General features: G+C 37.2%; 1 protein-coding gene across 3 annotated transcripts in view; it reads left to right on the top strand.

Moving 5' to 3' along the window:
* Window positions 1-13,102, top strand: part of PSEN1 (presenilin 1) — a 69,648-nt gene that overhangs the window by 30,751 nt on the left and 25,795 nt on the right. For all 3 annotated transcript variants that reach the window (XM_069597012.1, XM_069597014.1, XM_069597015.1), the window contains 3 exons: window positions 225-366; window positions 8,807-8,874; window positions 12,190-12,410. In XM_069597012.1, the coding sequence (XP_069453113.1) occupies window positions 225-366; window positions 8,807-8,874; window positions 12,190-12,410 (431 nt within the window). The remainder of the gene's footprint in view (window positions 1-224; window positions 367-8,806; window positions 8,875-12,189; window positions 12,411-13,102) is intronic.

Here is a 13,102-nt window from a genome sequence, read left to right on the forward strand (position 1 = left end):
GGCGCACGTGGGTCCACCTCTATTTTAACCATCTCCTTTTATTTTGAAGAGCTTATTTTAGCATAAAGCTGCTTTTCTTAGGTTAAAAATTCTTGGTTAGATTGATGAGCTGAAAAAAAAAAGTGATTCATAAGGTATCAGTTAAATCTGGGAAACAAAACTGGTTTTGGAGAGCATGTAGTTTAGAATCTCCATTAACCCCTGGGGCTTTTGTTTTATTACAGAATCTATACTCCATTTACAGAAGACACGGAAACTCTGGGGCAGAGAGCCCTGCACTCAATTCTGAATGCGGTGATCATGATCAGCGTCATTGTCATCATGACGATTTTCCTGGTGGTTCTATATAAATACAGGTGCTACAAGGTGAGCATGAGATACAGAGCTTTGCTTTCCATCATCTTTTTTTTCTTTTTTCCTAATAATTTTATTTATTTTTGCCTGTGCTGGGTCTTTGTTGTTGCGTGGGCTTTTCTCAAGTTGGGGCGAGTGGGAGCTACTCTAGTTGAAGTGCTCGGGCTTCTCATCGTGGCGGCTTCTCTGGTTAGGGAACGTGGGCTCAAGGGCGTACAGGCTTCAGTAGCTGTGCCGCAGGGGCTCAGAAGTTGCGGCTCCCGGGCTCTAGAGCACAGGCTCCAACAGTTGTGGCACACGGGCTTGGTTGCTTCACAACCTGTAGGCTCTTCCCGGATCAGGGATCGAACCCATGTCTCCTGCATTGATAGGTGAATTCTACCACTGCGTCACCAGGGAAGCCCTCCACTATCTTCTTTATTTTATGGTTGGATTGTCCTGTCACCTGACTCGGTCTAATAAAGAAAAAGGTCTTATATTCTAAAACTAAGTTAATTTTGAGTCTCCCCCCGCCCTCATTTGTGGAACAAAAAGGCATAAATGAAAAACAAATGTTTTCATAAAATATCACAGTCTAAATGGTTTTAACATTTTGATTTGCAATATACTTAGGACCTTCCAGAAGAATATATCCTAAGACCTTTGTGAATTCCCTCATTGACAAATAGCACTATATGATATAATTGTCCCCGTAAAATAATGTATAACCGCAGAAAATCAGATGTTCAGCTTGAATGCATGCATGCTGCGTTGCTCAGTCATGTGCGACTCTTTGTGTGACCCATGGAATGTAGCCCACCAGGCTTCTCTGTCCATGAGATTATCCCAATAAGAATACTGGAGTGCATTGCCATTTCCTTCTCCAGGGGATCTTCCCCCACTCAGGGATCGAATCTGAGCCTCCTGAGGCTCCTGCATTGGCAGGCGGGTTATTTACAACTGAGCCAGCGAGGAAGCCCCTTCAACTTGAGAACAAAGCAGTGAAACCACCTTCAGATGCCGATGTTGAACTCATTGGTAACTGGCTGAATTCCCATCCATTCCCTCACCTTCTCTCCTGCAGGAACAGGAATTTTTTGCTTGGGAAATAAAGGCAGGGGTGGTTATGCAGGGAAGAGACAAGCCCAGACCTCCCAGCCTCTGCTCCCTACCTCACGCTACCTAAGTAACTTGAGGGTGAATTTCAGCTGTCTGGCACATGTTTCAGATTCATGCCTCAGAAAAATGACAAATTATTATAGATCATGAACCTTTAGGCTCATTCTGAAATAAAATAAATATTGACTTTTCAAACATTGAATTCTACACGCTTTTTACTTCTGTATTTACTATACTTCAGTATATTCTTTAACATGATTAAAATCAAATGTATAATCAGTATGTGTCCTTTTTTAAAACTATTACTTTGGCATAAGCATTTTCCCATATTATAAATTCTTTGAAAATATGTGTAATGACTACATAATATTTGACTCAATGAGTGTTTTGTCATTTATTTTCCCTAATTTGGACATTTGAGTTCTTTCCAGATGTTCACTATCCTAAAAAACAGTGAATGTCTTAATGCATAGAGCTTTTCAGTTTTTCAAATTATTTCCTTAGGGTATAAGCCCAGGCACAGAATTTCTGGAGCAAATTGTCTACGTATTTTTGGCTGTCTTGGTATGCAGAATTTTGTTTTCAAATTGATAGTATCAATTTGTACTTAACACTAGTGGTGAATGAGGCTGTCTTACTCTACTTTCACCAGCATTGAATTTTTAAAAATAACGTGTGCAGGGAATTCCCTGGCAGTCCAATGGTTAGGACTCTACACTTGCACTGCAGGGGGCATGGGTTCAATCCCTGGTCAGGGAACTGGGATCTCACATGTTGTACAGTGTGGTTAAAAATACATACACACATATATATATAATCTATTCTAACCCGAATAGGCAAAGCAAAAATGTCTTAAATTGCTTTTAGTTGATTGATTATTAGTGAGATTGAATATCCTTTTACTATTCACCTTTTCACTGTTCACAGACTTCTAAAATTATACAGAGTTTAACCTTGTTTGTTGAGTGGGTGAAAATATTAACCTAAGTGATGACCATTTACAGTCTGACATCAGAATCTAGAGATTGAAGACAAAAGATGTGATGTGACAGGCAGTCATCTACAGTCAGGCACCCAAAGAGCAAATGATGTAAAGCCATTCCCCTCCCACTGCTTAAACGTGCTCATGTCTCGGTTACTTTTAATCTTTTTTTTCACTATATACAATTTTGTGTACATAAAAGTGTCTACCTGCCCGTTCCATTTCTCTGCTTTATTGCACTCTCTTTGTGACTTGTATCTGGATTGTGTGCTACTTTTGTTCTTCACATGTCAGTGGGAGTCCCCTAGGGATTTACATTCTTCTTTGGTGTTTGGAAACCTCTTTCTGCTTCTCCAGCAGGAACTTAGAGGGCTTCTCACCTTGCTAAAGCCCACTTAGGTTGTGTTGAGTGCAGATGGAGGAGGGCAGTACTGGAGGGAAAAGGTGGTAAACTTAGCCCTGGCTTCGTGGTGCTTCTGATTCCCAGCCTATGTACTGGCAGCTGCATGCATTCGGTCCAGATTTTATAGGTATATTTGATAGGAGAGACAGGATGGAATGGTCTTTTTTTACCCTTACATAGAACCTATCTCAAGGTATTTTTGGTGGTTTTGTGCATCTTTTAGTTAGTGCTTCGTGTTAGACAGTCTGAAGGTTTATAGTTAGCTGGATTTCCATGTTCACCCATTCACCGGTGGTGTTTTGCTTTGCTTTTTAAAATGCTTATGTCTTGGCCACCCCAACCAATTCTATAGCAACAAGTTATTTACTTTGACTCTTAGTATAAAAATAAAAGGAGCTTTTGAGTCAGAAATTCAGAAACTTGCCAGGACCTGTTTGGAAATAAGCCCTGAGGATTTGTTGTATCATGAGTTGGTTGTGCAATGTCTTTGGTCTCAAACAAACCTTAAAAAGGAAGAACTGGAAAAGGCACTTTAATTATTTATTGTTTGATATAGATGAAACCATACAGCTTACTGAAGTCACATGATTTCTGGCCTAGATAGTTCAGTGTTTAGAGGAGATCTTTGCCATGCTTACTGAATCAGGGCTCATTTGTTTCAGAACCTATAGCCCTGAAACAGGAAAGCTGAACTAGGGATTTTTGCAAGATGAGAAAGGCCTGTTTTACCACCTGATATTCTAGGAAAAGAGGAGGTGTTACTTAGTCATCAGAAGAGGCTTTGAATTCAGGTAATAGTTCAGAAAATCATAACATCCATGATTAACCTAGTAAGAAAACCAGTAAAGTCATTATTGCAGGCAGAGGGCTAATATTTTTGCAATATGAAGAGCACTTACAAATAATTAAGAAAATTATGGATATCCTAATAAGATATTTTAAAAACTCAAGAAGAAAAATTATGAAGGAAATCTAGATGGCCAGGAGAGGAAAAGAGGAGAGAGGGGTATATGTATGTTTTCTCACTAGCAAAAATATATATATTAAAATAGCAAATTAACATTTAGCTTATTGACTTGGTAAAAATTAGTCAGGACTTAATTTGCGGAGTCACTAAGTCAGTATATATCAGTAGTCAGTAATTAGAAAATGTCTATACACTTTAATTGTGTAATTTTGCTTTCATGAATTATCCTAGAGAATTAAAAATGCTAAAAAATGTTTGCATACTAGATATTAATCCTAGCATAAAATATAATTGGAAAAAGAAGGAAAACCCCACAGATACCATGCATAAGGCAAAAACTGTGAGCTCATGAATATAAGTAAACTATTATTGAGGCATTTAAAATCTGTATTTTCAGAAAATATTTGGTGGAATGAGAATCTGTCTGTAACAAAAATAAAGTTTTAAAAGACAGAATGTAAACTCTTATATTACATGATTCTAATTTTTTTTAAAGGTCTTTACATATGTAGACAAACATGTCTGAAAAGGAAAGGTTAATATCAACTTTGGTTCTCAGTGGTCAGTGGAAATTGTTTTTTTCTTTTAGTGTTTCTATATTTTCTATATGTCATAAGTATATATTACTTTGTATTCAGAAAAATCCTGTTTTTTTAAAATAGCATTTCATATTCCCTTGCCCCTCCCCACATAAAACAAGATAAAAAAAGAAAGTTGAGGATTCCTAGTATGCAATATTTACTCTCGCCCTTAATTTGGAGTTTAATATGGAATATCCATGTACATCTCCCACTCTTAAAAGTTTTTTGTTTTGTGTTATTTTATATGGGGCTTCCCTCGTGGCTCAGCTGTAAAGAATCTGCCTGCAATGTAGGAGACCTGGGTTCGATCCCTGGGTCAGGAAGATCCCCTGGAGAAGGAAATGGCAACCCACTCCAGTATTCTTGCCTGGATAATTCCCTGGGCAGAGGAGCCTGGCAGGCCTACAGTCCATGAAACTTGGATTATTTCTAAAGCTGGCTTGTGAGTACAGTGGGCTAGGATGCATATGGAAAGATTCCTTTTTGCTTAAGCTTTATTGTTTTCTTTGCACATGAAATAAAGGACTCCCTTCAGAATATTTTGCTAAAGTTGAAGTACTTAGAGGGAAATGTACGGGTGTCTTCAGTTTACTTTGATACATATTAAAATGGACTCGTTGAATGGAGAGATGGATAGCAATGTTACAAAGCAAGTACGGCAAATGTGAATGGTAGAATTTAGGTGGTATATGGGCAGTGGTTCACTGTGTGTTTGAAAATTTTTATAATAAAATGTTAGGGGAAGTTTTTGTGGAAGAACACCAGAAATTAAATTTATTGTATTTGGATAGTAAATTTAGAATATTTAACTGTTGAAGGAATACCAACTTTCATGATGGAAAACCACTCTTTTGACCTTTTCCCAAGTTGTAACATTTTATAAAGTTGTTTTAAAGAAAGGCAGAGAGACCTTTTAAGAAATCTTTTCTTTCAAAGGATTTAATAATCATGTCACCTTGAATGATCAAACAGAGCCAAAAGAGAAAATGAAGGTAGATTCTAACGTTAACTTTAGTAACAACTAGATTTTGATAACTTAGAGCTGTATAATGGGAACAACCAGATCTGGGAGGTAGGGGTGGAAGATTTTTTTCTTTTAAATGGAGACAAAACAATATTCTTGATTTGAAGCTTTTCTTTTTCTTTTTATTATTTTATTTTATTTTATTTATTTATGGCTATGCTGGGTCTTCACTGCTGTGTAAACTTTTCTCTAGTTATGGAGAGCAGAGTCTATTCTTTAATTGCAGTGCACAGGTTACTCACCTAACTGCTCAAGCTTCTCCTTGTGGTGGCTTCTCTTGTCTTGAAGCACAAGCCCAGGCTTCAGGAATTGTGGCACATGGGCTCAGTAGTTGCGGCTCCCGGGCTCCAGAGCACAGTTTCAGTTAGTTGTATCACAGGACCTTAGTTGTTCCAAGGCATGTAGGATCTTCCCGGACCAGGGATCAAACCTGTGTCTCCTGCATTGACAGGCCGATTCTTTACCACCAAGCCGCCAGGGAAGCCCTGGAGCTTTCTTTTTTATTTCTTTAAGGTTGAATTTGATGTTTCTGGTTAAGAGATACGTTTGGAAAAGTTGGTGGTTAAGTAGCTTCTTCTGTCATAACAGTAAAATTCATTGAAAGAATAAAGTTTATTATGGGTGTATCTACCTTAAAATAATTTTACTTTTGGTTAAAAATTACTTGACAGTTTATCATATTTCTCCATTCTGTTTTTTAAAACTGCAGACTCCTTGGGTTATATACTATTTCCCCAAATATACTCATCACATAAAATTACCATAAATTTTTTTAATCTTGTATAATAGATTAATCAAGCTCTAGGGACTTTTCCTGGTGGTCCAGTGGTTAAGGCTTCATGCTTCCACTGCAGGGGGCATGGTTTCTATCCCAGGTTGGGGAACTAAGATCCTGCATGCTGTATGTTCAGTTCTGTTCAGTTCAGTCGCTCAGTTGTGTCCGACTCTGCGACCCCACCGACTGCAGCACACTAGGCCTCCCTGTCCATCACCAACTCCCGGAGTTTACTCAAACTCATGGCCATTGAGTCAGTGATGCCATCCAACCATCTCATCCTCTGTCATCCCTTTCTCCTCCTGCCTTCAATCTTTCCCAGCATCAGGGTCTTTTCAAATGAGTCAGTTCTTCACATCAGGTGGCCAAAGTATGCTATATGGTTAGGCCCCAAAAAATAATTGATTAAAAATCAAGTTCTGATTCTGTCTCTCATTTTTCACATGAGTTATAGGGACTAATATTTATATAGTGCTGTATGAATTCTGTGTTATAATGGACTGACATATAAGCATTATTAATGAACCAAGTAAAATAAACATAGCATACTAATACTTACTGAAATCTCAGATACTGAGTATTTTTTCTTCAAATGGTTATATAATTTAGAAGGCCTATTTTCTCTGTACAGTTAATGTATGTGTACACTGGTCACTTAACTGAATTTCTGATTTTCAGTTTTGTGACTTTGATTTATCAGTTATTTTATCAATTTATTATCAGTTATTTTATTTTATTTATTAATTTTTTATTGTAGGAATACATCAGAACTCCTCTATTGAAAATATTGCTCCTTTAAAGTATAAATGTTAACTGTTGACTCTATTGATACCTTTTCTAATTGAAGTCTAGTTAATTTATATAATACATTTTTGTTGCTTATCTATTTTAGACGTAGTGGTTTGTATCTCTTAATCACATACCCCTAACTTATTTTTTAAAATTTTTATTGAGTATAGTTGATTTACAATGTTGTGTTAGTTTCAGGTGTACAGGAAGATGAATCACTTGTGTATATATGTATATGCATGTATGTATATGTCTACTCGCTTTTTCTAGGATTCTTTTCCCATATAGGCCGTTACAGAGTGTTGAGTAGAGTTCCCTGTGCTATACAGCAGGTTCTTATTAGTTGTCTATTCTATGTATAGTAGTGTGTGTATGTCAATTCCAATCTCACAATTTATCCCACCCTCCCTTTATCCTTTGGTAATGCTAAGTTTGTTTTCTACATCTGTGACTCTGTTTTGTAAATAAGTTTATTTGTACCCCCCTTGTTTTAGATTCCACATATAAGCAATATCATATGATATTTGTCTTTCTGTGTCTGACTTACTTCACTCAGTATAACAATCTCTAGGTCCATTCATGTTGCTACGACGACATCATTTGGTTCTTTTTATGGCTGAGTAGTATTGCAGTGTATATATGTACCATGTCTTCTTTATCCATTCCTCTGTTGATGGACATTTAGGATGCTTCTGTGTCTTGCCATTGTAGACAGTCCTTCAGTGAACATTGGCATGTTCCTAGTTTGTGCCCCCCACTTCTCATTCACCTTTGGTAATCACTGGTTTTTTTTCCTTTCTCTGTGTATCTGTTTCTGTTTTGCATGTACATTCATTTGTATTATTTTTTAGATTCCACTTATAAATGGTATCATAGAGTATTTGTCTTTCTCTGACTTATCTCATTAAGCTTAATATTCTCTAGGTCCATCCATGTTGCTGTAAGTGGATGAGTAGTATCCGTGTGTGTGTGTGTGTGTGTGTGTGTGTGTGTGTACACTACATCTTCTTTATCCATTTGTCTGCTGATGGGCAGTTGGGTTGCTTGCATATGTTGCCTGTTGTAAATAGTGATGCTGTGAACATAGGCGTTCATGTATCTTTTCAAATTAGTGATTTTTTTTTCTGAATATATATCCAAGAGTGGAATTGCTGGATCATATGGTAATTTTAGTTTTTTGAGGAACCTTCATTTTGTTTTTCACAGTGGCTGTACCAATTTTCATTGTCTCTAACAGTGTACAAAAGTTCCCTTTTTTCTACATCCTCCCCAACACTTGTTATTTGTGGTCATTTTGATGATAGCCATTTTGACAAGTATGAGGTGATACCTCATTGTTGTTTTGATTTGCATTTCTCTAATAATTAGTGGTATTGAGTATCTTTTTGTGTGCCTGTTGGCCATTTGTCTGTATTTGTTGAGAAAATTTGTTCTCCTATTTTTTTGATTGGGCTGTTTGTTTTCTCCTTTTTTCGTATTGAGTTCTGTGATTTGTTCATATATTTTGGATATTAACCCCTTGTCAGTCATATCATTTGCAAATATTTTTTCCCATTCTGTAGGTTGTCTTTGATAATTTATTTTGAATTTATCTTTTCTTTTAAAATTTTACCTATTTCTAAAGGAATGAAGGTCTCTGTGTATGAAATTTCTATTTTATGAGTAGTTCAGCACCAACTGTTATAGGTATTTACTGTTCCTAAAGCTGCTTCTGTTTTGGTATTTGAAAATCATAACATATACAGAAATAACATACTATTTTTTAAATAAGAAATTTGGATTTTTTTTTTTTAGATTGTGGGATCTGTTAATTATATTGAAATTCTTTTCTAGGTCATCCATGCCTGGCTTATTCTTTCATCCCTGTTGTTGCTGTTCTTTTTCTCATTCATTTACTTGGGGTAAGTGATGAAATATTTGGTCTATTTTCAGAAATTAACTCTATAACTGTCACTTAAAGAAATGGTCTTTGTTGATGAGTTATTCTTAAATTATTGTTTCCATGTATAGATCATCCTTGGTATGTATACAACTTGTTAATATTATCAATAAGTTCAGTTCAGTTCAGTCGCTCAGTTGTATCCGACTCTTTGTGACCCCATGGACTGCAGCACGCCAGACCTCCCTGTCCATCACCAACTCCCAGAGTTTACTCAGACTCATGTCCACTGAGTTGGTGATGCCATCCAACCATCTCATCCTCTGTCGTCCCTTCTCCTCCTGCCTTCAATCTTTCCCAGCATCAGGGTCTTTTCAAAAGAGTCAGCTCTTCGCATCAGGTGGCTAAAGTATTGCAGTTTCAGCTTCAGCATCATTCCTTCCAGTGAACATCTAGGACTGATCTCCTTTAGAATGGACTGGTTGGATCTTCTTGCAGTCCAAGGGACTCTCAAGAGTCTTCTCCAACACCACAGTTCAAAAGCATCAATTCTTCGGCTCTCAGCTTTCTTTATAGTCCAACTCTCACATCCATATGTGACCACTGCAAAAACCATAGCCTTGACTAGATGGACCTTTGTTGGCAAAGTAATGTCTCTGCTTTTTAATATGCTGTCTAGGTTGGTCGTAACTTTCCTTCCAAGGAGTAAGCGTCTTTTAATTTCATGGCTGCAGTTACCATAGGGAGTTGCTTTTGTTGATCTTTATTTATAATAAGGACTTAAAGAACTCAACACTGCAGTTAATTCTGTCTTTTTAGTAAAGCAAATTTACTGTATTCTTTAGTATAATTTATAAATCATAATATTAATGCATTTCAAACATGTATAAAGATGAATTAATTTATTTTCAAACTTTCATTTTATTTTCATCAGTCTATTTTTCTTTCAACTGAAATCTTACATGAGAACTGCACATACAACATAGAAAAAAGTGGAGCTGCTCTGTTGAAGAGAATAGAGAGGCTCAGAGATTTGCCCGCTTGGTCTTTCTCTAAGCCCCAGTAGCAGAATGCAGGTCATTGCACTAGCTCTTAAATTAGGAACAGAAACATTTAAAGTAAAAAATAAACTGAAGGGTTAATTCTTTGGTAGAGGCAGGGAGAATGACCATAGACCAAAGAAATCAGTGTAAGAATCTCTATGAAATAGATTATTTTCTCAGAAAAAGCTAATTGCCAATACTGACCACTGAAGTGATAGAAAATCTAAGTAGAGCAAAGAAAAAAAATACAGAAAGTTGTTGAAGAGATTCTTATACACCTCCACCAGTAACAATAATACCAGGCTCAAATAATTTCATAGGAAAATTCTATTAAACCTTTAAGGAACTGATAATTCTAATACTATTTTAACTGTTCCAGGACATAGAAAAAGCAGAAAAGTTTCTAGATTCTTAAGAAGCCAGAGTAATATTTATACCAAAACCCCATAAATAATCAAGAAAAAGGAAACCGTAGACCACTCCTGTTTATTGATGCCAAAGAATAACTTCGTTCAGTCTCTTAGTCATGTCCAACTTTTTGCGACCCCATGGACCGCAGCATGCCAGGCCTTCCTGTCTATCACCAACTCCCAGAGTTTACCCAGACTCATGTCCATTGAGTCGGTGATGCCATCCAACCATCTCATCCTCTGTCGTCCCCTTCTCCTGCCCTCAATGTTTCTCAGCATCAGGGTCTTTTCAGATGAGTCAGCTCTTCGCATCAGGTGGCTAAAGTATTGGAGTTTCAGCTTCAGTATAAGTCCTTCCAGTGAACACTAAAGGACTGATTTCCTTTAGAATGGACTGGTTGGATCTCCTTGCAGTCCAAGGGACTCTCAAGAGTCTTCTTCAACACCACAGTTCAAAAGCATCAATTCTTTGGCGCTCAGCTTTCTTTATGGTCCAGCTCATATCCATACATGACTACTGGAAAACCCATAGCTTTGACTAGACAGACCTTTGTTGGAAAAGTAATGTCTCTGCTTTTTAATAAGCTGTTTAGATTGGTCATAACTTTTCTTCCAAGGAGCAAGTGTCTTTTAATTTCATGGCAGCATTCACTATCTGCAGTGATTTTGGAGCCCCAGAAAATAGTCTGTCACTGTTTCCATTGCTTCCCCATCTGTTTTCCATGAAGTAATGGGACCAGATCCCTTGATCTTAGTTTTCTGAATGTTGAGTTTTAAGCCAACTTTTTCACTCTCCTCTTTCACTTTCATCAAGAGGCTCTTCAGTTCTTCACTTCTGCCATAAAGGTGGTGTCATCTGCATATCTGAAGTTATTGATATTTCTCCTGGCAGTCTTGATTCCAGCTTGTGCTTCCTCCAGCCCAGTGTTTCTCATGATGTACTCTGCATATAATTTAAAAAGCAGGATGACAATATACAGCCTTGATGTACTTCTTTTGCAATTTGGAACCAATCTGTTGTTCCATGTCCAGTTCTAACTGTTACTTCTTGACCTGTGTACAGACTTCTCAGGAGGCAGGTCAGGTGGTCTGGTATTCCCATCTCTTGAAGAATTTTGCACAGTTAACCATAGCTTGAAATTTTTTGGTTTTTGTTTCAAGTGCTGGGATATCTAAAATACTGTGAATGGCTGCATTGTCCAGCTATTTCAACATTTGCTTTGAAATTTCTAAATGGAAAGATCATCTTTCTGCATATTCTGCAGAATCTAAAATTTGCACTTAAATGACTGCCTTCTTTCTCCTCAGTTACCTGTCTTCTATATTTGTATCTTTTTACTTTAAAATGGAGTTTCCTCCCACCCAAATTAAAATAATGTTTTCTTCATGGTAAAAGTGCTAAACATTCATTGTGAAAAAAAGAAAAGAAAAGTTAAGAAATTTCAAATTCCTGGCATCTAAAGCTATGTCCTGCATCTTTTCAGGAATTACTATATTGATCTCTTGCTCTCTCTTCTCATACACTATTTCACATGAATAAGATCATGGTTTTTTTTTTTCTTTCAGGCAGCAATATGTCATGCCTATATTCCATGTTTTGTGTATAAATATATGTATAAAATGCATATATTTAAATGGATTCACTAAATTTAATTTTATGGAAATAATATTATATGTCCTAAGCTCTAAACTTTATTTTACATGTTTAATTTTTTTTCCAATTTCAGATACTGCAAGAATTTCCTGAAGTACAGATAGCATTTTAGGTGTTATATAGCCTTTTTTTTTTCCTTTTTAGTTTTTGTACTTATTTTTACAGCTGTGGCTGTGATACTTGTTTCCCGTTTTTAGGAATGATACAAGTATCTGTTTAATTTTTTTCAGGGAAGTGTTTAAAACCTATAATGTTGCCATGGACTACATTTCGGTTGCGCTCCTGATCTGGAATTTTGGTGTGGTGGGAATGATCGCCATTCATTGGAAAGGTCCACTGAGACTCCAGCAGGCATATCTCATTATGATCAGTGCCCTCATGGCCCTGGTATTTATCAAGTACCTCCCAGAATGGACCGCCTGGCTCATCTTGGCTGTGATTTCAGTATATGGTAAAACCCGAGACTGACATTTTGTTCATCACAGAAATACTTCCTGGTGTGTTTTCCTTCCTCTTCTAGTTATCTTGACTTAGGGAAAATAACAGTAATATCCCATAACTTTTCAGTAAATAATCAGTTCGCTATATCTTTTTCATATAAAGATTTCAAATCTTTTGAAGTTGAGTCCTTTAAAAATGTTTTATTATTGCCTCCAGTTTAACTCAGGGATGAGTTAATGGAAGGATCCATAGACTTCTGGTTGTAAGACTTAGATTCAAATCCCATTGCTACCACTGACATAAATGACCTCAGGAGCCCTTTGGGATCAAATGAGTGAGCAAACAGCGGTGGGAATTTGTACCCTTTATGGACAGCAGTGGAGCTACATGTGATGGAGCTCACTGGAGAGCTGTGCTTTTCATGTCTTAGTTCAGGCATCCTTGATCAAAGAATGGGATCCAAGTTCAGCTAACTTGGGATCCAATTTAGCCAAACTCTAGGCAACCATCCTATTTTGGCCTAAGTGAGTGAAGTGAAGTCGCTCAGTCGTGCCCGACTCTTTGCGACCCCATGGACTGTAGCCCACCAGGCTCCTCTGTCCATGGGATTCTCCAGGCAAGAATACTGGAGTGGGTTGCCATTTCCTTCTCCAGGGGATCTTTCCAACCCAGGGATCGAACCCAGGTCTCCCGCATTGCAGG

Source organism: Ovis canadensis, chromosome 7, assembly GCF_042477335.2.
Source record: "Ovis canadensis isolate MfBH-ARS-UI-01 breed Bighorn chromosome 7, ARS-UI_OviCan_v2, whole genome shotgun sequence".
Classification (NCBI taxonomy): Eukaryota; Metazoa; Chordata; class Mammalia; order Artiodactyla; family Bovidae; genus Ovis; species Ovis canadensis.